A 24,371-nucleotide genomic window follows, 5' to 3' on the forward strand; every position below is an offset into this window, starting at 1 on the left:
CCCCGTGCCCTGGGGAGCTCTGCCAGCAGCTCAGCCCAGGAGTTTTGACACCGCAGAACACACTGGGGGGCTTTTTGCTTCTGCAATTCCCCCGTGCCCGTGATCTGGAGGCCAGCAGCAGTGCCCGGGGCGCAGCCGACTGACCTGTCCAGAGGGAAGCGCGCTTCGTCCCCTTTGTGGAAGTCAGTGCTGTTCTCCAGCCTGGCCAGGATGTCCATCCTCTTCATCAGCAGCTCCAGCATGTCGCTCATCCGCCGCAGCACCCCTCGGGACTCCAGCGCGCCCATCACTGCAGGGCACAAAGAGCAAGGGGACACGGTCACAGCTGGGTGATGAGACAGCGAGACCCCCCCACGACGCTTCAACCCCGAGCTGTCCCTGTGCCCGCCAGCCCCACGGGTGGGTTTGGTGTGTTTGGGGCTGTCTCTGTGCCCTGTACATCCCCTCCCTGGCTTTTCAGCCCCATACCCATCGTCGTGCCCAAGGTGCGGAGCTCAGACTAATCCCTGCCTGTGCCCAAATTTATCCGGGCTGCTGCAGATCCCATCAGCCAGCAGCTGCACCAGCCCCAGCCCTCTCTGGGCACAAACTCCTGGCACACCCACCCGATCCTGCCTGTCCCAAGTGTTTACAGAAACCAAACTTCATTCTCGAGCACTGAACAAGCCTCCTTTTGTTACACGCTTCTATTTTTCACTCTGCAGGATCCACCTAGCCCAGCATCCTGCCTTTGGCAGCAGCCTAAGGTGAATTGTTTAGGGAAAAGCACAAGAAACAGAGCAAATCCCCACTCCTCCCTCAGCACATCCTCCCAGCAACACCACGTTTTCCTCCTGCAGAGAAAAAAAAAAAAATCCTTTCTACCCAAACCAACTACAGGATGGGTGCCCCAGGCTCTGGAAATAGCTCGTTGTTTGTGCATTGCATCTCAGCAAATTCCTCCAGCAGGGAAAAACTCCTGATTCCCAGCCCCATTTTGCACTCTGCTTGCTTCGGGCTGGCACAGCACCAACCAGCGTTGTGCTGAAATTGCTGGCAGCCAAGCTCCCCGAGCCCCCAGACCGGCAACACGCGGGGTCCTGGTTTGATCTTCTGCCTGGTGACAGGCAGCCCCGAGCCCCGAGCCAAGGAATGGAAAATAAAGCTCCTGTTTCATCTCAGCGTGCTTCATTTCATGTCCGTAATAACTTAATCAGCGCATAATCCCCCAACTTCTCCCGTTTAGCTTATCTCCACTCACATGTGCTTGTCAAGAGGCAGCACACATTTCGTTTACGGAGCAGCAGGAGATGCACAGACGGATGCTCCGGGGGGCTATCGGGATCTGGGCACCTCTCCTGCTGCCGCAGACGGCCACAAACCTGGCTGCAGAAAGGTCAGAGTGCAGCCCCTTGCCCACATCAAGCAGCACAGGGACCTGCACATTGGTGGCATCCAAAGGACCATGGTGTTTATGGCCGTGCTGGGATCTGGCTGCCCCAGGAAATCTCCCAAGGTTTGACTCCTGATGCTGTGGTGCTGGAGCTGTGCAGGCAGCAGGATGGGATTCCCAGCTCCGACATGGGAGGGCTGCATCAGGTACCACAGCTCATCCAGGGGCTTTGGCACCCACGTCCCCCCCTGCACCAGGCTCCTGAGCACCCCAAGGAGCTGGGCGGCGCTGGGTGCTCGCCCCAGCAGCTCCGTGGGTGCTGTGAAAGCATCACATTGCTGCCACATGCACCTGAGTGTGGTTACATCCGAGCCCTAAACCCTACGGGAAGCTGATGGCAGGCCAGCAGGAATCTTGCTGCTTGGCTGGGATTATCAACAACACATTATTTTTTTCCTGGCACTATTCAATAAAATGGAAGAAAAACAAAGAGTGAAAGAAATTCCTAAAAATAAATTAAAAAAAAAGTCCCATCCATTCCTGAGACTTTCAAACACTCCCTGCGCTCCCATGGCGAGGAGCCAGAGATTTCTGCAGGTGCTCGGGGTCCTGAGCAGCCCCAGACCACCCTGGCCAGGTCCAGCAATGCAGCAGCCACCTTTGCCCACCCTATCACCCAAGCCAGAGCCCAATCCTCTGGGTGGGACAGGAGTCGCAGCCTTTCTCACTAAAACACAGAACTGCTGAAAAATGTGCAATTAAAAGGTGCTGTGGGGGACAAAAGCGGAAATTTGGAACCTGGAGCCCAATTTGCAGGGGCCAGGGACATCCCCAGACACAGCTGGGCAAATATGGCAAAGACACAGCCGATAAAAATGCTTCGAAATGGGCTTAAGTCAAAAAATCCACCCCAAAAACGTGTCCTGGGTGGATCAGGAGCCCGCAGCTGTGCTGCTGTGCTGGGAATTGGTGAGGGAGATCCCAGCAGGGGAGCAGGAATGACTTAGAGCCGCTGCTGCCTGCACCGCTCAGAGCCGGGCTGCCACCCCGCTTCGCAGCCAGGCTGCCCTCGTTTAATTAAGAACGCTCATTTAGCCGTGCTGCTCGTTTGAAATTTAAATGGCCGCTCGCAAAGCCCAGGGAGCAGCCAGCTCAGCCCCTTATTAGCACCCAGCCCCACGCAGGGAGCTGGTCCCCGTGGAGGAGAGCCAGGAAAAGCCCTCCTATGGGTGACCCTGGGGGGCTGCCACCTCCCCACTGAGCCCCCCAGGGTCACCCATGGGCATCCCCCATATCCCAACCCCCCCAGGACCCTGCTGCAGCCCCCCTGTGCCAGGGGGGTCTCTGCTTTAACGCAGGGCTGTCCTGGCACACGTGTCCCCCCCCTCCGTGCCCTCCCCTGGCTCCTGGAGCGAAGTCCCAGCTCTGCCCATCGCCGCCTCTCCTCTGCCGGCGTTGGCTTTTCCCCTTGTTGTTGTTGTTCCAGGAGCTTAAGGAGGATAACGAGGACAATTTGACATTTTTGGCAACCATTATTACATCTCTTGGAAAGCCTGCCTCATTAAGAGCCCCAAAGAAAGGAGGAAAAGTGCTGAAGCCACTCTTTTAAAACACGCAGGAGCCGGGGTTCATTTGTCACCCCGACGCGGGCACTCACAGCAGCCGGGCAGGGGCTGCGCTGCCCCCGAGCCCCCATCTGCATTTTGCCTGCTCCCCCTCGAATAAAATTCCTTAAAATAATTCACCAGCAAGCTCAGAAGATGTCACATCCCCAGACAGCTGCCTAGGGTGAGGGCTCCTGCCTGACTGCAAGGATTTGAGCCTCTAAACCCATGATGAAGATCCTCGAGAGCATGGCAGGAGGCAGGAAAAACCCAAACCTGAACGAAAACAGCACGAAAACCCAGCGAAACGGCCTCGCAAGCAACTTTCCTCTAAAAAAAAAAACAAAAAGCAAGAGAGCTGCTAATTACAAAAGAGAAATATTCTAATTACCCTCGATAATCAGCAATGATGGGAGAGAAAACACAAGTAAAACTGCTCAACGGATTAATTGGAGTTTGCCAAAGTGTGACAGGTTCCTGACAGTCTGCTGAGTGGCAGACACTCTTTAAAGGCAATCACCGAACCTGACAGAGGTTTTCATAGTAGCACTATGAAATAATGATTGCAATCAATCATATCTTACTGGATTTCGTGAGACATGCTGGTAAACACAGCAGAGGGAGGAGAATTATTTATGGTGTTTCAGAAGAGCACACAGCTCCGTAATTGGATGAAATCAGGGGAAAAAAGAGAAAGCATCCCCTCCGGGTGATATCTATTGGAAGAAGAAATAGTTTCTCTGCAGAACTGCTGGAGGAGATGGCCAATATGCTCAGATTTGGATGGGTCAGATCCCCAGGGAAGGCACTAATGATGCCGGTGTCTTTAAAGCACCTTCTCGGAGCATCTCTGGGCGAGCATCCCACCCACGCGCCCACCTGGCACCAAAAGCTGCAGCAGCAGGAGCCAGGAAGCACACGGGTGGATCCTGCTCCGTGTGCAGGCGGCCCCAGTGGGGACAGCGAAATTTGGTGCTGGGTGTCCTGGCGGGGGCTGCAGGAGAGCCCAACATGGGGCTGGGGGCTGTGGGGAGGGAGTGGGGCAAAGTCCAGGCTGCACTGGGGGGGAGCAGCACATGGGAAGGAGGTTTTCTTGCTGGAGCATCACATTTGGGGACCCTGAGCATCTTCACCACGCCACCCCAGGCTGATACACCATTGCTCGTACTCACCCAGAGCTTCTCCAGGTTTTCAGAAGGTTTCTCCTAGGAGAAACACCCGCACTGAGCAGCACGGTCCCCTTAGCTTCTTGGGCTGATTTCAGCCTCCTGGCCCTGCTCGGTGCCCGGACCCAGATGGCAGCTCCCATCCCTGGGTCACCTCAGGCTCATTCTGCCCAGGACAGGTCTCACGCTGCTCAGCACCAGCCCATCAACCCCGGCTTCATGTTGAGGAGCCAGGGAAAAGAGAGGAACACATCAGGGAAACGGTGCTTGGGGTGGCACCCAGCCTTCTGCATCCCTTGTGGTTTCCTCCTCATGGGTGCAGGACCCCAGCACCACTCGGGGATGCAGCAGTAGCACCTCACCTCACCCTGGTCCTTCTCACTGTGCCCTGCATGGGGCTTTTCTACCCAAAACCAGCCCAGTTTCAAGAGCATCAAAAGCCTCCCTAACCCAGCAGCCCCAAGATCCCATCCCAGCCGTGCTGGGGAAACCGAGGCACAGCCTCAACCCACCTCTCCACGGCCCTGAACATCCTCCTGACATTTAAGATGCGATTCTGCAATCTCTCTCTGCTGTTCATAACATGGCTGATTTGCTGGGGATTTTTTTTCCTCCTTCTCAGACATAAGTCACATCCCTGCCTGGCTGTCTTGCAACAGCTGAACGCTCCACTACGAGAAGGGAATTTGCTCAGAGATGGTAAGATATTACTTACATCCACCGAAAATACCAGCTGAATTAATTTCAATCTAAAGCATCATTTGCTTTGCTTTGTTTTTCTCCTTTAAAGGACAACTCTAGGCTACTTAAACTCCTCCAAAGGACAGCAGGCTCCTGAAGGAGCAGATGTTCCCGGGGTTACTCAGCACAGCCACAGCCCCGTACCCTCTGCCAGGACCACGGCAGCTGGGAGATGTACCCGGGGCAGCCTGCACTGTCCTGGGCCAGCAGCCAGCCCCGTGGCTGATCCTAAAACAACAAACCACGGAGGCTTGGAGCTGGAGAGCTGGTTGGAGCTGGAGTCCACCTTCCCTGCTTCCCAGGGAGCAGGGCAGCAGCCCCCCGCTGCTCTCCTGCACTCCTCCATTTACCTTCACTATCATTTTTGATTCAAGCAGCTTAAAAGGCCACAGAGCCAACTAGCCCAGGGCTGGCCCCAGTATAATCCAGTCAAATCACAGCTCAGCACCACGTAAGTCCCAGGGCAGACCCGAACTAGTGGCGCCCGGGTCCCTTTGGGGTCCCCAGCCTCGCCTCCTCCCCGGAGGCAGCCTCCACTCACCGACCCGTGTCCACGCCTGGCAGGGAGCAGAGGGGGCTCCGGGAGCTTCCCCCCACCCCATCACCTCCCCTTTTCCCCCACCATCCTCACAGAAACGCGCCCAGCACCAGGCTGCAGCTCCGTACCTCCCCGCTAACACGTGCCCGCTCCGCATTTCCATAGAAATAAGAAAAGGCAGGAGGCTGAGCAGTACAAACAGACGCTTGCATTTATAGACAGGAGCGTTTCGATACCACGACAGAGAGCACAGGGCTGCTCCCTCCCCATTTTTATTACTTCTTTACCCTCCCACCCACCAAGGGACGGAGATCTGCCCTGGGGGCCATGGGGACAGTCCCAGAAGCCCTGCCACAAGCTGTCACACCGCAGGGAAAACAAGCCTGGTCGTCTCCTCCTGTCCCCAGTCCCATGGGAGAGAGGACAAGAACACACCCAAACCCAGCATAAGCTGCAGGTCAGCATTTTTTATTTATTTATTTTTTATTTTTTTTAAAGTAAAGAGAACTTCCCCATCCCCCTCTCCACTTTTTTTAATGGGTGCTCGCAGGGTATTTTTAGTTGCTCCTCTATCGCCAGCCAGCACTATTTTAAATTGCATCTTAAGCTATTCCACAGCGCTGCAAACACCTCGCGCCGCAGGCGAGGCTGCTCCAAACAACAAGATTAACATCGATTTTAAATTGCTTCCTAAAACACAAGGACTGGATCAGCTGCGGTCACGGCGGTGCCCCGGCCCGAAGGACACAGGGCTCCGGGGCTGTGCTGGGCACATTCAGCACCGAGGGGCAAAGCTGGACCCCAGATTTGGAGCTGGGACCCCCGCTTAGGTGACAGCCCCAACATCTCTTCGTCCATCATCTTTACCAGAGAGGCATCCCCCTGAGGGCACCGGCACCTAACCAGCTGGTTCTCCTGCAGCCCCCATTGCTGGCCCAGGGAAAATGGCATTTTTGGGGAGCCGATGTGCCACGGACGGCAGGAAATTGGCTCAGAGGATTCCAGGCTGGCATTCACATGCCCCATCCGCTCCCTCTGCCTCACCGCACGCCCAACTTTATTTACGACCTCGCATTTGAGAGCTTCTCTAATTTAACATTCCCAAAATGACCACCGGTTTTGTTCCAGCCAAAACTACCGGCCAAACAGCTCTGGGCAGCCTGCCACCGCGTTTCAGGGGGGCAAAGAACTCATCCCTCCCTCCAAACCACCCCACTCAGCGGCCACATCCAGCTGGGCATCAGCAGAGCCATGGGAAGGGGCTCAGCTAACATCTGCCCGGGCTGGATGAAGCCCTGGGCCCTCCGTTTTGGCCACAGCAACAAATAAATCAGTGGGGAAAATTCCAGCTTTTAGCAGCTGCTCTGGTTCCTGCTGTGCTAGCTTTCTTTTCTGAAGTACCTGCTGCCTCCCGGGCTCAGGATGAATTTTGATTTAGGAGCGAAAGGGGTAATAAAAGCACAGAGAGCCATTAACATTCCTCCTGGCCGTGGTGGGGTGTTTGCTCATCGCAGGTTGATGGAAATGCCATTTGACTTCCTTAGGAGCTATAGAAAATCAATTAATTGATTTAATCATTCCCCGGGGAGCCGCTGCTCATGGAGATAATGGAGCGCCGGGGGCCAGCGGGGCGCTGCTGGTCCCACACAGGGGGGGACGTGGGCAGGAGGGGGCCACAGCCCTGGGCTTTGCTTGGACAAAGGGCTCACCCCAAAGGGACAAGGACCAAGGGGACAGCGCTTCCTGAGCCCCACAGTCCCCCCGTGCACCACAGCAGCCCTGGGGAACACAGCGGGACCATCGCTCACCTCAGCTCCCACCCCGTCACAATTAGCTGCTCCATCAATTCATGGCTTGTGAACCAGCACTGCTGTCTTTCACTAAGTTTGGTGGCATTTAAATTTATTTTTTTTTCAAGCCTGCAGGCATCCAGTACCGGGCAGTGATTGTGCCAAGCGGGCACTCGGGGAGGAGACGTGCGCCCAGGGCGGGTTAAGCCTTACCCACCACTTCAGCCCCGGCTTCGTTCCACACCTCTTTGCCCTGGAAAGTGCCCATCTGCGTCTTACTCCCATGTGCATCCCAGTGGACTCTCTGCTGAGCCCTTCTCAAGCACACAAAAACCAGGCTGGGTGCCCCATCCCTCCCCAAAAACTGCCACTGGGAGAAACCATCTCCAAGCTAACACAGCTGAGCCATTCAGAGATAAATGGGGACCCCAGATGGATGTCTTTATTTTCCCCCTATTCCAGCAGGGCTCCTTTCCCTGCCCGGAATAGCAATTTAATAAGAGCTGTAAAGTTTTATGCTTCCACTTTAAGCTCTCTTTTCAGAAGGGGGATGGAGGCTCGAGCACAGCTCGTGTACCCCAAGCACGGGGGGTGTGTTGGGAGCAAAGCGCCCAACAGGCAGCACGGCCTCGCACAGGGACCAGCACTCCCAGCCCCTCTGCTACATCCCTGCCTGGCATCCTAGGGGACTCCAGAAGACTCAGGCACAAGGAGAGGATGGGTATTTTAACCAAATTCCACTTTTGCCACCTGATCCCAGTGCCAGCAGCACCCGCACCCCCAGACAGAGCTGCTGCCACCCGCAGCCGCTCCCCGCGGCCACTTCTTGTCACCGAGCATGGCTTTAACCAATAATTAACAAAGCCTCCCTGTACCCAACAGCCAGAGCAGCAGAAGTCATCACTGCAGCTGCGTGCAGCGCTATCTACTTAAAAGAGCCCCTGGAGCACCCAAGCATCTGCCAGGAGCGGCAGGGAGCGGGGCTGGGGGGGAGGCAGAAAGCCCTCGCTCCCCGTTTGGGATCTGCCTTGTTTCAGCATCTCCATTCCCTACAAAGGACCAGAGGGCAGCAGGGAGGAGATGGTCCTGAGCCACGGCAGCCACCACGGTGCAGCTTCTCCAGGCAGGGAGGGGAAGCAGGAAGCTCTCCAGGCTTCCCGAGCCAAGGAGGTGCTCCAGCACCAGTCGGTTTGCCTTGGCACTGGCCAGGCAGCCTGGTCCAGGATCAGCTTCGGATGGGGGCAGCAGCAGCAGAGCCAGCCACGAGGCGCTGCAGGGGCTGGAGGACACCACCCGCAGCTGCAGGCAGGCTCTGGGTACCAAAGAGCTGCCTGGCACACTTCTCCAGGCAGGTTTCACCTGGCTGGCATCCCTCCAGCTGCCTGCAAGCTCCAGCAGACTCAAACCCAGCTCTCGATGCAGCAGCAGCAGAAATAACCTGCGGGGATATGCAGGACCCGCACCCTCCTAGCAGCCTTGCTGCCACCAGCACCCGCCCCAGGGACCTGGGGAAGCCACCAGCTACCCCGCTGGGGTAGATATCAGGCAGGGGAGCCTCCCGCTGCCTTTTTCCAGAGTTTTGCATAAGCCAAATCTGAATTCAGGTCACGGTGCTGCGACAGCGCTCCCGTCCCCCCGCCTGCACACGCGCCCCGCTGCTGCCCGGGCGAAGCGCTCACGCTCCAGCGGCGGATCCTGACAAGGTGCTTACAAGCCACTGCAGATGGTTATCCGGCCCCGCTCAGCAAACAACGACAAAACATAGCCAAGGCAGCCCTGGGGAGAGCTGTAACTCACCCGGGAAGAAACTGGGAATAATTATTGCTGAGTCTGCCCAGCCGAACCTGCCCAGCTCTGTCCCCCCATCACTGCCACTTGGGGGCACGAGACTTTGCGAGCAGTTCTCTCCTGGCATCATCAGCATGCCCTAAAGGCAGTAAGACAAATTGATAGCCCTGCACAACCTTTTGAAAGCAAAGGGAACGTGAGCATCGCTGGAAAGGTACGTGCGTGCCCTTCATCTCCAGCCCAGCAGGCAGCAGCCCAAGCACTTGCTCCCAGGGGGTTTCTCCAGCAAGACCCAGACAGGTCAGATGAGAGGGGCTGGCAAAGCTACTTGGAGGGGTTTTGCTCATCCCAAGCCACGTTCCCATCAAAAGAGCTTCATACCCTGCCTGAAGGCGGGGGAAAAAGCAGCAAAAACCCTTCCCAGGACAGAAGGAGGGGGGATTTATAAGGACAGACACCTGTGCACTGTTTTAACCCCCCAAGGCTGAGCAGCACCTGGCTGCAGCCAGGACCCCACAAGCAGAGCCGAGCCACCCCCACACAATCAGCTCCACAGAGAGGTCAGGACTACGCGCACACCTCCTCCTCCTCGAGCCGCAGGAGGACGACAGTTTCTCGAGCTCTCTCTGATCATTAGCGATGCTGAGCTTGACCTTTCCGCATCTCCTGCGAGAACAAACGACGGAGGTACCCGGCCAGGCTAAGCCAGCCGGGGAGCTGCCGGAGCAGGAGGGGAGCCAGCAGAGGCAGGAGTGAGAGCAAAAGACCCTTCTTAGGGGATCACATCAGTTTTCTCACGTTTCTGCTCAGCCTCTTCGCTCAGCTCCTCGGGGAGCCATTCAGGGGGTTGAACGAACACGAGATCCCGTCGTTTCATGGTGCTGTGACTCCGGAACGGCAGAGATGCCCTACAAAACCCTCAGCAACCTTCACCATTATCTTCTGCGGCACAATTCCCCCTCCGTGAGCATCCCTCCTCCTGAGGGAGGAATCCCAGCCCCAAGGTACTGAGCTGTGCTGCACAGCCCTAAACAACCTCTCCACTTCTGTGTTCACTGAGGGAAGAAATTGCTTTAAGCAGGTGAGACTCCGGGATCTGGAGCAAGCCACGACCGCAGGAGAGGCGCAGAGCTTTGGTAGCTGTAAAACAGAACAAGGGCTGGTTTCGGGAGGGCAGGGGGGGGATTTCTGCCAGGTGATGCTCAGTACCATTTCCAGCACAAAGTGCCTTGGCTGCTGGCCCTCTCCCGAGAGTCCTGAAGTCCCGAGCAATGAACCGGAGCCATCCTGGCAGCCCAGGAAAGCAGCACTGCAGATCAGGATGCCTGGGAAGCCTGGTACTCATCCCACAAGGTGGTCAGTAACCTCAACCCCAAGGAGATCGGGCCCCAAAACGCATCTCAGCAACCCAGGACGAGGTGCAGCAGCCTTGCAGAGGACGTGCTAAAAGCAGCTCAGCACCACCCTTCCCTTCCTTCATCCCATTTCCCATTAGGCTGAGAAAACACAATGTAGGAGCCATGGCCACCAGCAGGAAGCCATCTGGAGACGCTGCTGGGGGATTGTTTTGGGGGAAAAAAGGCAGGTGCTGAGCTTCTCAAGCCAAGCATCAGCCCGGACAGGAACCACCTGAGGCCAGGTTGGAGAGGCAGCTGCAGAAGCAGCATCAGCAAGCACAGCCCCAGTGCTCAGCCAGCAACCACATCCCGAAGGTGGCTACGAGAGCTGCTCGAAGCACTCGCACCCAAGCACCACCAGCATCAGCAGAACTCAGCCTGTGCTCTCGGAGCCAGCAGCGAGGGCTGGTTTGGGAATTCAGACCCATCCTACACATCCCCGGGGCTGCTGCAGCACCTTCCGCTCCAGCATCTTCCGCTCCAGCATATGGGAGAAAAACAACAATCAGAAGTCCTGCCACTCCTAAACTAGCTACAGCAGTTGCAGGCGATATTCCAGCCACTTGTAATCACGGTTTAACACTTAATAACCTATTTTCCTCTGCTAAGCCCCGCAGCAGCGGGCTGTGCATCATCACCGAGACCAGCCCAGGGCCCCAGAGCTGCCGTCGCCCTGCCAGCACTCACTGCTCCGCTCTGCCCATTAAGCATTTTGGTGAGGTTTTCGGATCAGACCCCTGCCCCAGGCCAGCTCTACTCCAGCAGTAAAACAAAGCGGAGAAGCTCAGGAGGAGAAAGAATAAGAAAAAAACATTTCAAATTCTAAGCAGGAGGAGAGACGAGGGCACAGAAACCTGAATCTCTCGAGTCTCGAGCTGCTCCCAAAGCGTCTCCCACATTCAAAATTTATAGACTTGTCTATTCTCTCTTTCTCATCTAGATCCTTGTTTGTAGAACAAATTCTCTCGGTGGCCATTTCAAAACAAAGGAACCTTTGTCTGTGTTTACTTGACGGCGGCAGATTAGGATAAAATAACTCGCATTTCTGAAGGTTTTTATTTATCGTTAAGAGGCAAAGCCTCTGCTGCATCGAATCGCCAGGCAGAGAACCCATCCGAGGCATGATTTCTGGCACACACCAGGAAACTTGGAGAAAGCCTCCAAGAAGCGGATTCACGTATAAAAATAAAATTAAAAAGGGGATTAGCTCCTAGATTGTGACATTATCCATTTCTCCTTTTCATGCTCTGGCCTTACATCTGTCTTCATTTGGCTTTGATTGTTGCTCACCCAGCTCCAAGCCAAGACAACCCTGGGTGAGTCTGTGCCATTCCCCTAAGCCCCCTGCTCTGCTCGGAGCACCCTTTGGGTGAGCACACATCAGACCCAGGGGCAGATTTTGGGTTGCAGCACCCGAGAGGCAGGGCTGGGCTGGGCAGGACACGGGGGAGAAGCAGGAACAGCCCCAGCCTGGGTTATAAACCAGCAGCACGATGGGTGCTCCACAAGCCAGCAGGATTTCTCCAGCACGAATTATTTTGAAGCCCCTGGGTGCCAGGTCCAACTCCTGGCTCTCCACAGCCACAAATTTTGGGACGTGGGATTATTCGCTCACACCTGGCAGGCCAGGATGCTCCAGTTCCACCCTGCGGACACAACCAGCACCAACACAGGGACCAGAGCAGGATGGGATCCTGGCTAGCCAAGCAGCCTGGTAAAAGCTCCTGCTCTGTCGGTGAGGCAGCCCACAGCTGAGCAGATGGGAAGGATGCTGCCGGCTTGCAACACAAAATTAATCTGTTAACGAAGGATGCTCAGAAGGGGCCGCTGAACCCAGCACCCCGAGGAGCCCAAGCACCCCTTGCCCAGACAGGCAGCACTGCAGAGGACCTCGGTTCATTGTAGATGGGGAGCCTGTCCCAGGACACCCAAACCAGGAGGCTCAGCAGACCTGAGCACGCACCCAGGAATTCCTCCAGAGCCACTGGGCTTGGACCCGTGCAGGTTTGTGAGTGCTGGCCCGCTTCCCATCGCTGCTTGCATCAAAGCTCATCAGCCCAGCAAAATTAACCTGCTCCTCCGAGCTTGTCTCCAGCCCGGCATCGTGCTCTTAACAGCAACGATAACAGCCAGCAATATTTCTTGGGATCCGTAACACGTGTTAATTAAATGCCCGTGTATTATTCAAACAGACCTGTTGAGACCTCACGGCGCTAATAAAAGCGCATCTGTCTCTGTCCCACCGACCCTTGCCCCATCACGCAGGGGTCCAGCACAGCTCAGCACCCCTCCATGGGGTCAGGCTCATGTCCCTGCCCCAAGCAGAGCAGTCCTAGAGCTCTGACCGAGGTTTCTGCAGCCTCACATCACCCAGAGGGGCTTTGGATGTCTCCAAGGATAGGGTTTTCCCCACACGCAGGTACCCAGCACCAAACAGCACCCCTGCTTCAGGTACAGGAGAGGAGCCCTCCTCTTCCAGGCGGTGTGTTGGATGATAAATGGACCAAACCTTCCCCAAGAAGAGGCACGGCAGCAGCCACACCTGCAGCAAATCACCTGGAAGCAGTAACTTTGTCGGCAAATCCACCCAATGACTTAAAATGGACTTGGTCACAATTCCTGAGCTTGCTAACAAAGCAGCACTTTCCTTGCCTGGAGTTACAGACCAACCGAAGACATGAAAAATTGGAAGATTTAGGATCATGGATGTTTTTCTCTTTTTATAAATGAAACACACCCAGAATGTGCAGCCCCCGAGCAGAGCCGGGGCCATCTCTCCCTGCTGGTGAGGAGCACCCCAGAGCCCAGAGGCAGCACGGGGAGCCAGCTCACACATCTTGGCTTAATCGCCTACAGCAGGGAGCCCAGCTGAGTCAAAGATGTGATAAAAGGCTCCTTCTGCTCCCTGATCCATCTCACCTGGTAAAAGGAGACACACAAAGGTGTGAGTCAGGGGACTCAGGTTTGGGTTAAATTGGTGACCGGAGTGAGGATGGGAAAAGGGACCCCACTACCGCATCCAGAAAGGGGAGGAAGAGGCTGAATAATAGTTCTGCCCCAGCTTTATAAAGTTTTTTGGGGATGGGACCAGGAACTTCTGCCCTTCCAGTGTTCACCCCTTCTCCTCAAGCTCCTGAGGGTGCTGGGGCTCTCCTGGGACAGAGGGAAATGTCCCAGGCAGGTGAATTTAAGCACATGTCTTCTAAAAGATAACCACAAAAAAGCTTCTCCTCACCTTCCTCATATGCATCTTCTCATCCCCAGCAGCCCCAAATCCCTCCTAACCAGACTTTTGTAAGCACGACCCAGACTGGTTGCACTCAGCATGGGGACATGGATGCTAACAGGCTCTGTGACCCTGCTGCGGGACCGGAGGGAGCTCTGGGATGTACCAAGCACCATCCTCTCGGCATCCCCAGCACTCCTCAGCTGGACCACAGGCAGTCATCGAGCATCGGGGGGGCAGGATGCTTACCTTCGGTTCGGATGGTGAAGGGCGAGTCCCCCAGGCGCTTGGCTGAGAACTGCCCTCCCAGAGACGTCATCAAGAAGCACAGGGTGAAAAATCCAATGCCCAGCACGAATATCCTGCAGGAAGGAAAGCAGCGCTGTAAGGAGGTGTGCAGGGTGCCCGGCTCGCTCCCCAGGACAGCCCCACCACCCGTGGGTCCATAGAGCAGCCCCTCGGCACCCACATGAGCTGCTTTGCTTGGGGACATGTGGCAGAGGTGGCCAGGGCAGCCCCTGCTCACTCCTCCAGCCTGGGGAAGGAGCATCCCTGCTGCCCCTGCAGTGCAAAAGCAGAGCAGCACCTTGCCTCCCACCACAGCCAGAGCCACGCACACTTAATGAGAGCCCCAGGATGCTCCTGCCTGAAGCCCGGCAGCAAACCGGTGGATTTAGCCCAAATCCACCCTCCAAAATCACTGCGACCTCCTCAGATGGACAGGCCTAGAGAGGGAGCCAAGGGCCCGTGCCCGGGGTGGGAAAGCTCGGGCAGAGCGGGCTGCAGGAACCGCTCAGACAATAGCCATTCTCCTTCAGAGGGGGCCCAGAGAAAAGACAGACCTTGTGCCTTCCCTTCCTTCCACAGGAGCTAAAAAAAGCACACACCACAGGACCCTTTTGTTCCCCCCGTAGCTAGACCACCGGTGTTTCCCCTTGTGTCTGCTTCACACGCAAGGCACAGGCAGCCCTATTCCAGGGGCCGGGGAGGGACCTATGCTGACTGGGAAACCATCCCCCAAATCCCCTGGTCCCTCTGTGGGCATGATGAGAGAGCTCTCCGGGATACTCCTCTCTATGCCAGAGCTCTCTGGGGTGCTGCTCTCCAATTTAGGGGTGAAAAGCCTGAAGGCAGGGCTCTGCACAAGCAGCAGGGTTATCACACACCATAGGAGCATCACACAAAGCCTGCCCATCTCCCTGGAGGGCAAGCACACGAGGACAGCACGCTGTGCTTGGGGACAGCGAGGAGAGGAGCGCAGAGCCCACTCCACTTCATCCTGCACCTTGGGAGGTTTCTCCCAGAAAGGATTTTTGGAAAAGCCTGTCCATGAGGGATCCTCAGCGTAGATTTGTGAGCGTTACAGCCTCTCCTCTGAGAGATATAAAAGGGTTCTTCACTAGCTCGTGCTGAAGGGTGCTTTCCAGAGGCCAGGAAGCCCTCTCAGGCTTTCAGACACAGACTTGGCCACCGCTCGTGGGATCACAGCGCGCCCAAACAGCCAAGCCCAGCAAGCGCCTGGCTGCCTTCCACCGCCAGTTCCAAGGAGAAGAGACAACAGCCAAACATCCTCATGGAGCACAGGGTTTGTCTTTAAATAGCTGCACCCCACAGGTGATGAACAGCCCCGTACAGGTGCTCGTTGGCATTTCTGCCTCGCTGAGCCCCAAAGAAGCGAGTCACGGACACCGGGCAGCAGCAGCGTGCTCAGCAGCTCACAGCATTACCCGCGGGGTGCAGGACTCACACGTGGAAATACAGCACAGCTACCTAACACCAAAATCACACTTTTCCAAAGAAAAGCTTGGAAAGGAACTCTGCAGCCCTCCATCTAATCGTTATTTTGTAGTTTAAAGGCAGGGATTAGGAGCCAGCCATAAACCTAGCCTCCGGCACATCAGCATTGCTATTACCCGCTGCTGGTAAAACAAAGCGCCTTCCTTCAACACATCTTCACTACAGGAGATGCTTTGGAGAGCTAAAGCACAGCACTAGGAGGCTGGAGAAGGACTGGGATTCCCAGGGAACCTACAGAGGAGCCCCCAGGGCTGCCCCCTAGAAGAAGCACCTTTGGGGACACCACCAGCTCCCACCTGCATCGCGCTGGCTCCGACGCTCCTCTCACCCCAGAGTTACACACCCCAGACCCAGCCAGCTCACAAGCAAAGCATTTCCTCTGCTGGAAGCCCTCTGCTCCAAGGAGCCCCTGCCAAAAAGCAGCCACCTGCCCCCCCCCACTCACATTTATCCTCTCCAACCCCCAGCTGGGTCCCGCAGCAGATCAGGGTCACCCGGGCACCGGCTGCAGTTCCCCAGCTGTTTCTCACCCCCTGCTTATCAAGAGAAAAAGCAACGCCCTGCCTCGTTAGCATTCATTTGGTGGCCCTGGAGGAGAAGCTGCTGCGCGGGTGTGTGGCATCTCTGGACCTGCTCCATGGCCCAGGCTGGGGCACAGCCCTGCTGAATGCCACCGGGAACACTCACAGATCTCTTTGGATACCCACGGCCAGGCACAAGGACAGCTGACTTCACCAAGGGAGGGGATGTTCAAATGCCTGAGTAAAGCAGCCTAAAATCCCATGCAGACACTCCAGGAATGAAGCAGACCAAGGCCCTTTTATTTGTGAATGAGCCTGCCCCAGGGGATGGAAAGCAGTTTAGCCAAGCTATAAAAAGCATCACATCCAGACCTGCATCCCTAAAGGCTCGTTTGTGGCTGATGCTTGTGAGCACGCAGGGATGACCGGGGAGCTCGGCCCCCTCCCAAAGCAGACCTTGTGGAAGGGTTCCCAGGGAGCTTTCGGCTCAGCTCGGGCAGGGAGGTGACTGCAGAGGCCACAGAGCATCCCTGATGCTGCGAAGCATCGGGGCGTCGCATGATCTGCTTGGGGAGGTGGCGATTTGGGGACCATGGGCACACCACGCTCCCTGTCCCCATCACCCTGCCCTGTGCCCAGCCACGCTGGGTCGGGGAAAGGCAACGCAGGGGTGGCAGAATTCACCCCTGGGGCAGAGGATCTGCAGGACCTCCGTGGCAGAGGACAACAGCCTCGCGGAGGAGGCACAAGCAGGAGGAGGAGGTCAAAGCTCAGCCCGTGACCGAGGGTCCCCCGGGGGCACAAGGTGCTGCAGAGCCCACCCGCTGCCTGCTGCCCCTTCCCAAGGGGCGCCCAGGGATGCATCACCCGAGGGAGGGCTGCTGAAGGAAGCAGAGCTGCTCCCGCTCTTTATTCTCACCCCTCCTATTGACAGTATCTTCATCGTTATGCAAGAGCTTGTTTACGCATTTTTAATCTTCATAATTATAACCTGGCAAGGAGCGGTGGTTCAACTCCGGGAAGAAAGGGAGGGAAGAGGGAAAGGCTGGGAGGTGATCTGTGCTCAGGCATCTCATTAGCAGACAAAATCTTTTTGATTTGGACTGGATTACAGAGAGTGGCGGAGACACAGGAAGCTTTTTTTTTTTTTCTTCTTTTTTAAATAAAAATGAGGCTCAGAGCCTAACCCAAATTAAGGTGCTTAGGAGGAGAAGCAGACCCAGCCCGACGGCAGCAGGGAGCTTCCAGGGGCAGCTCGCAGCAGAGGACCCTGTCTCGTTCACCTCATGCTGACCTGCTCCTGGGGAATAAAGACATTTGGCCCAGCCTTAATCGAGCAGAAATTTTCCTTGTCCGGAAAATGAAGCACGAAGTAGGTAAATCTACCAGAACTCAGCTCTTCCAGCAACTGAGCTGGGAGCTCTGTGGGACCCAAATGACATCCCCCCCGCTCGCTGGCTCTGCCTGTCACCTGTAATCCACCACCACGGCGCTCCGACGGGCCAGGGCTCTGGTGCCAAGTCCCTCCACACGTCCACCTCGCGCTGCAATGTTCACAAATCAGGGCTGTGGCTCCATGCCCAAACCAGGAGGAAGCCAAATTCCCTGGCTCGTCAGTGCAGATCAGAAGCGCTGCCCACACGTCGCAGGTTTTAGCCCTGCAGGTAAGAGCTGGATGCACCCGGAGGGACCGAGCACCGCGAGGGGGGCCAGCAGCACCCAGCAGGATGGGGCTGTGCCACCGGGGCCAGCTGCACGCGGTGCTGCGGCGCCTTGCTGGGACCAAACGGGGAATATCACCCAAGAGCACAGGGAAGCCGAGGGCTGGTATCTCGTATCAGACAGGTTTTCAACGCCTGAGTCTCTGGAGCCCAAAGGCTGAAGCACAATTTCCAACAGCAGCAGCCGGACTAACGCCAACTGCTGTGTCTCCTACAGAAATATTTCAGGGGAAATATTCCCCCACGAGGGGCCACGGAGCAAATTCTCCTTCTGATCAGCATTGTAGATGCACTAAAAGCCTGCCCTTGGTATCCAGCAGGCAAACTGTCCCAAACACCCCACGCTCCGCAAAAACCCAGCGCCAGGCGAGCTGCAGCGGGGCGCTCCCAGCCCCGTGGTAAACCCCAGCCTGAACCCAGCACTCACAAACTGCACTCCTTTCACTGCTGAGGCTGAAGTCAGAGCCATCCGCGGGCACTTCCACAACCCGTTCACACGCTGACTTGCTCTCTCTCTCCCTTTTCCACTTGCCGCAGGCGCTTTCACGGCTCAGGGCTTCGCGTTGCTTTGCTAAGCATGTCTGGAGCGTGATTAATGAAATGTTTTGGTGCAAAGGGTCAGGTTTCCTGCTCGCTGTTTGCTGATGGCACCGCTGCCAGGAGCCTACACCAGGCAGGGGATCACACCACGGGTTTCTGCTGAGCAGTGCAGCTTTGCCCAGACAGAAACAAGGATCTGATTTACGGGACCTGTCCCAAATACCCCCACAGCAGCACCTTCCCTGGCTCCTGCAGATTGTCCCCAGCTCACATCAGCTGGGGGTGCTGATTTTAGGGGAGCAGAGCTGATTTGCACCGGGTTACAGCTGGACCAGGGCACAGCCAACACTCGCCCAGGGTGGGAGCAAGGTGACAGCCCCACAGGGCCACGGCACAGAGGGGTCCGGATCAGCAGGGCACCAACGCAGAGGAGGTGCTGAGCTGGGCACTGGGACAGCTGGGAGAGGGTCTCAGGACTTCCTCCTCTTGTAGAAGAAAATCTGACTGGTTCACAGAGAAACCCTGCTGGTCGCAGTGGTATCCTTACTGGTCTGCACTGGTTTGAGAGCAGAAGCCAGCTCAGGGCATGCAGGCAGGACTGTGTGGGACACCAGAAAAAACCCAGCCTGGAGCATTCTCACCCTCACAGCCCCCCACCCACATCCTCATTTCTAACAGGTCTTTGTGACCACCCTGAGACTCAATCCCTGATCCCAGGTCACTGCTGAGGATGAGCTTCCCCTGCCCCAGGAGTGATGCTCAGGGCACAGGGGGAGTGATGCTCAACCCAGTCCCTTCCACCTGGGGACTTCAAACCCACCTGAGGAAGCAAGCAGCCACTGTCAAAGCTGTGCTGAGCACACCCCTGGGGTGCAAGCATCCTTCCCACCTCTCATGGCTGTTGCCCTCCCACTGCTGCATGCTCACAGCCCCAAAGCTTTGCCCCTTTTCATCCTACTGAGCCACCCATGCACCCCACGCCCTGAGCAAGCCCAAGCCGCAGGGACCCTCACACCTCTGCTCCGCCACCACTTTCCCTTGTGACCTTGGCCAAGTCCCTGAGCCCCAGGGCGCTGCCACAGGATCCGGCAGCAAGAATGCCTCCAGGCAAACAGCACAGAGCCAGGCGGAGCCGGACATCTCCAAAACACGAGCGCAAGTGAGCGGCACAAGCACAGCCCCATCCTCCCGACCGTCTGCGAGCAGCAGCCTGGGCTCAGCAGAAAGGCAGTGGTCAGACCCCTCCGGTGGTCCCAGGCTCCCCCATGCAGGGGGGAGCACTGCCAGCCTCAGCTCACCCCATGCCACGCTTTGCTTTCCCCTCGTGTGGGTTTTTTTTGCTCCCCTTAGAAAACATAAAACAAATCCAAGCAATTACCGGTGCCTCCCATGTGGTGCAGGTCTGGGAGTGACCAAAAAGCATCCCTGGCGAAATGAGGATGCTGGAGAGCAAGGAGAGGAAGGGGAAAGCCAGTGCATGGAGGCAAGGATGAGGAGAGTTCAACCAAGGGGGGGAAAAAAAAGCCAGGAGTGGGCACGGACGTGCTGGGTTTCAGGCACGGATACGATATCAGCCCCAGCCCTGCTGCCAGTTCAGGTGTGGGTTTCAAAATCCCCGTCAGCAGCAGCGGATCCAAGCCAGAGGAACCAATTCTCCCGTGAGTACCAACACCTCCGACAGAGGTATTAAAAAAAAGGCAGCCACAAACAGCCCTGAAATGAATCCCCCAAAAGGTACCAGCATGAGGAGTGAACAGGGAGCTGGGGGGCAGCGAGCGCTGCGGGACCAGCACGGCACCGACCTGCGGGCAAACTTGCCTGGACGCCTGATATTTCCAGGTGGCACCAATGCCCCCGGTAAGCCCCATGCAGAAATAAAAATGAAATTAAAATAAGAAGAAGCAGCGAGCCGCAAACACCAGGCACAAATAAAAATAAAATTTAAATAATAAGAAGCAGCGAGCCGCAAACCCCAGGCGCAAATAAAAATAAAATCATGATAATAATGGTAAAATAAAGAAAATAAAAATTAAAATAATAATAATAATACTAATAAAAATGCTTTCCATCCCAGAGCCAAGACAACCAACTTTACCTAAAGGGTCTCAAGGTGACGAGACATCTTCTGACCATTATCTTGCCATCCGCGTTGACTGTGATCATCCTTCACAGGCGGGGGGGCGGCGGGGAGGGGGCGACCCTCGCCCCCCCCCCCCCCCACCTCAATCCCCCAAAGGGGAACCTCAGCAGCGAGCTGGGGAGACTTGGGGGGGGTCCTCAGCGGGGCCGCATGGTGCGGAGCGGGGCGCGGAGCGGGTGCGGAGCGGGGCGCGGAGCGGGGCCAGCGCTGCCCCCCCAGCCGCCCGGCGCGCCCCCGGCGGGGCCGCCCCGCTCCGCTCCGCGCAGCCCCGCGGGCAGCTCCGCACCGCTCCGCTCCGCCCCGCTCCGCGCAGCCTGCGCCGGGGATGCCCGGCCACCGTGTGCCATCTAGCGGCCCCGGCGCCGGAGTAATTGGGGAGATTTCGGGGTTTTTTTAGCCCTTTTTTAATTTTTTTTTTTTTGGAGTCACGGGGTTTTGGGGATGGATGGGAGAGGCTGGAAAAGCGGGGAGGGATGAAGTTGGGGTGTTGCGTTGGGGGGTGGTTTTGCGGTAAGATGGGGTTTTGTATTGTGATGGGGGTTTGGGGAGGTGGTTTGTGCAGCGAAAATGTGGTTTTGCAGTGGAAAATTCCACTAATCTTGCATATTCCAAAGTGATTGTTCAGGTATAACAGCGTGGGGTACGTTAAGCAGGTAAGGGGACAGCAGAAGGTCCCCAGTGGAAGGTCCCACTGTCCCCAAACAAAGAGGATAGCTAAGAAAAAAAGGAGACGAGCAGCACGAAATATGTAAAAATAAAAAATCACCAGCCCTCTTGTCCTTTTTCCCCAAAGAAAAAGGAGAAATTAACGGCTGGTCAAATAAAATTGTACGTATAGGGTATAGAAATAAGCATCCAGTAGGTTGTGAACCTGTAGTGCTGGGCCAATGAGGAAACGGGAGGAATTAAGTGTAATAACAGGGAATATAAGGTTAGGAGGTTAATAGGGAATAATAGGGAATCTAAGGTTATATTTAAGGTTATAATAAGGGAATATAAGGTTATAATACGCTTTTGCTCCTGCTTCAGGCTGCCTGGTATTGCAGTCACAAATAAAAATGCCACTCCAGCAGCTGCAGGTGGTTTCTCACAGTGCTTTACTCCATGTGGCTGGTTCAGGAGGAGCACGCTTATCCCTGGGGCAGGCTGAGCTCAGGGGGAGCGTGGCTGTCCCTGGTCCCTACAGCCACCCCCTGGGGGGGGCTGAGAGCCCAGGAGGCCAGCAGCACCCCCAGGAGCTGGGTGCCCTGTGCTCAGTGCGGGGCTGTGAGCACGGTTCCCCCTTGCCTTGGGGGAACGGGGGAGTCCTTGGGTCTGCAATTGGGCTCTGGCTGTGGTTTTGCTTCCCCATCGACCTCTTTGCTCACTGCTACATCCCACGGTGCAGCTTTCCCGGGCACCCCTGGGTGCTGCCAAAAGGAGTGCCCGGGCACAGGGCCAGGCAGGGAGGCAGAGACGTGACCTTGGTGGCCGTAGGAGCTGAGGGAGGAGAAGCAGCTGCTGAGCTCAGCAGAGGTTCTCCCATCCTCCCCCAGCTCATGCACCAGGGAGGTGACAAAGGTGACGAGCACAAAGAGCATCCCCATGCTTAAAGCAGCCCGAGGCTCACAGACCCCATGGGTGCCCCATGTCCAGCCCCCAGCAGGGATCCCTCTGCTTCCTTTTCCCTAAAAGCAGTGACCCTAAGTCAGCGATGCTCCAGGTAGCGCGTGCTACGACAGCCCCAGACACAGGCGAGCTCGCAGACAAAAGGCAGCTAGAAATTCCCCATGAAACAGCACTTTTTGCCGAGAAGTAAGAAAAAAAAATCCTCTCTCAGAGTTTCCTGAGCACAAAAGGGATTTTGTGCTCATCCACCCTTTAGGATGGTGCTGGGCTGAGGCAGGTGGACATAAGGACGTGCAGTGGATTTGCAGGAAGAGTGGATCAGAAGCAGCAGCCAGCCCTGCCAAGCCAAACTGAAACCCCTGGGACAGCTCTCCCTGCTCTCCAAAGCAGGCAGCCCAACATCCCAGCAGGACACCCCTCCTCGAAGCCGTTCCTGGGGGCACCTCATGGAAACGGCCTTCCCGAGGAGCTGGGAGGAAATTCGGGCGTCCTGTCCAAAAGATGCAAAGCAGGGGGATGGAAAAACCTGAGTTTTGCAGCAGGACAGGACCCCCCCGCCTCACCTAAGGATGACTCTGGGCTGTGCCAAGCAGCAGCAGCAGGCAAAGGGCAGGCAGGGACCAGGAAGGAGATGGTGGCCCCAAACATCTTGATCTGGGGCTGCCCCAGGCTGGTTCAGTCCCTTCTGCCTCGCAAGGGGAATTTTCTCCAGCAGGCAGAAGGCAGCTCCGACACCTTGGCTCCCTCCAGGTGCCTCCTGCAGTGCCAGCCAGCCAAAAATACACAGCAGAATAAAACACAGAAATCCGTTTCTGGCAATCCCAGTTTAACAAGCTTTTGTCCTGGCTCCAGCCAGCACGTTAAGTGGCAACTGGCCATTACCCTGCATGGGATCACCGAGGCATTAGTGATGTGGTAACAGCCCTATTAACGATGTGCAAAACCCCATAAACACTGCGATTAGAGGGAAACCCTGACTCAAAAGGACACGTCCAGGTCTCCTTGGCACAGACCTCAAGCCTTCACCTGCTCCCAGCTCCATGGGACCCTGCTGGGGGAATCACCCGGGGAGGAGGCAAGGCATTTCCCATACACACAGCCCAGGAGGGTGCAGGGGACAGCAGGGAGCCACTGGGGCTCTGAGAGATGGATGTGATGGGCCACGGCCCAGGCAGAGTCCTCGGTGCTGCTGGGTGCAGGATTTGCCCCCCGTGATGGAGACGTGGCGCTCGCCAGCCCCGCGGGGCTCCTGTCCCCGAGGAGCAGCGCCGCAGCAGCCGGTCCCTTCCCTGTGCTGCTGCTGGAAAGAAAAGCTTAATTAACCACCAGCCCGCTGGCTGTTTAAAGCAATAAATCTAAAACCCAAGGATGGAAAAAAAAAGGTGGTGAATTATCGTCTACGGAGGCTGGAAAGCAATGCCCCCCAGGTGATGAAGTTACACGCACAATGTGTGCACATTTGTTGTTGTTGTGAATTGGGTAGAGCAGTGAATGGAGGGAGCCTGCTCAGCAGACAGGTGGTACCAAATAAAACAGTTTTACACCAGCTCAAACCCCTTCCCAGTCAGAGACGGGCTGGGAGCATCTCTGTTGAGGGGTGCGGACAGGAACCTTTGTGGTCCTGCTCGTAACTCCAGCCAGAGCCGCAGCTCCATCTCCTGCACGTGCCCAGCAAAAGACTCGGGAATTTCCAACTCATCCCAAGCACCCAGTTACTGAGTCCCAAGACTCCCTGAGTTGGATGAAACAGTGGCTTAGATCACCACAGCTAGAGAAAAGGGGCTATAAGTGCAAGGGGGGTGCTGTAAACCACTACAGATGGTGCTTAAAGCACAACAGCCCAGCACGGGGTGACCACCACCACTGCTCAGCTGAGGGTAACGTGTCCTTGGGCAGTGCCAGTGGTTATATTGGGTTTGGGGTGCAATGCCCTAGGGTTACAAAAGCACCCCAAACCCTCCAGAGACTGCTCTGCTCCAGCCCAGGGCCCCTCTTCCATGCCTGGGTCTCCGACCCTGCCCACGTTTTCTCCTTGGAGCCTTCCAGCTGCTCGGCCTTCGTGGAAAAATAATGATCAGAGCAGAGGAGAATCACAGCAAGCCACCGAGCTGTAATGTGCACCGACAAGCTACTTGTCTCAAGTTCTCCCTGCACACAATTTTACCCTTGAGATGGGAAATATAATTTGATTGCCGGAGCTGCGATGCCCAAATGCTTTGGGCAATAAGATCACTTAGTCACAGTAACTTCTCCATCCCCCTCGAGCGACGCTGCTGCGTACAAGGCCCTCTTTATTGGTACGCAACAACTCGGCTCCGTCGCTGGCTCAGCCTCAATTACAGCATTCACGCCTCTGTCCATCTCTGTAGCAACAAGGCGGAAAGGCTCCCAGCCTGGTGCTGATCTCCTGCACCAGCGAGCC

The 24,371-nt window shown here is 56.3% G+C and overlaps 1 protein-coding gene across 1 annotated transcript in view; it reads right to left on the reverse strand.

The window, feature by feature from the left end:
• Positions 1-20,364, reverse strand: part of MGAT5B (alpha-1,6-mannosylglycoprotein 6-beta-N-acetylglucosaminyltransferase B) — a gene marked incomplete at both ends in the record, with an annotated part of 56,012 nt that extends 35,648 nt beyond the window's left edge. Inside the window, 3 exons of the mRNA XM_084298333.1 lie at positions 145-289; positions 13,872-13,984; positions 20,297-20,364. Of these exons, the coding sequence (XP_084154459.1) occupies positions 145-289; positions 13,872-13,984; positions 20,297-20,364 (326 nt within the window). The remainder of the gene's footprint in view (positions 1-144; positions 290-13,871; positions 13,985-20,296) is intronic.
• Positions 20,365-24,371: the final 4,007 nt, after the last annotated feature.

Source organism: Netta rufina (genome assembly GCF_964035555.1).
Source record: "Netta rufina genome assembly, chromosome: 19".
Lineage (NCBI taxonomy): Eukaryota > Metazoa > Chordata > Aves > Anseriformes > Anatidae > Netta > Netta rufina.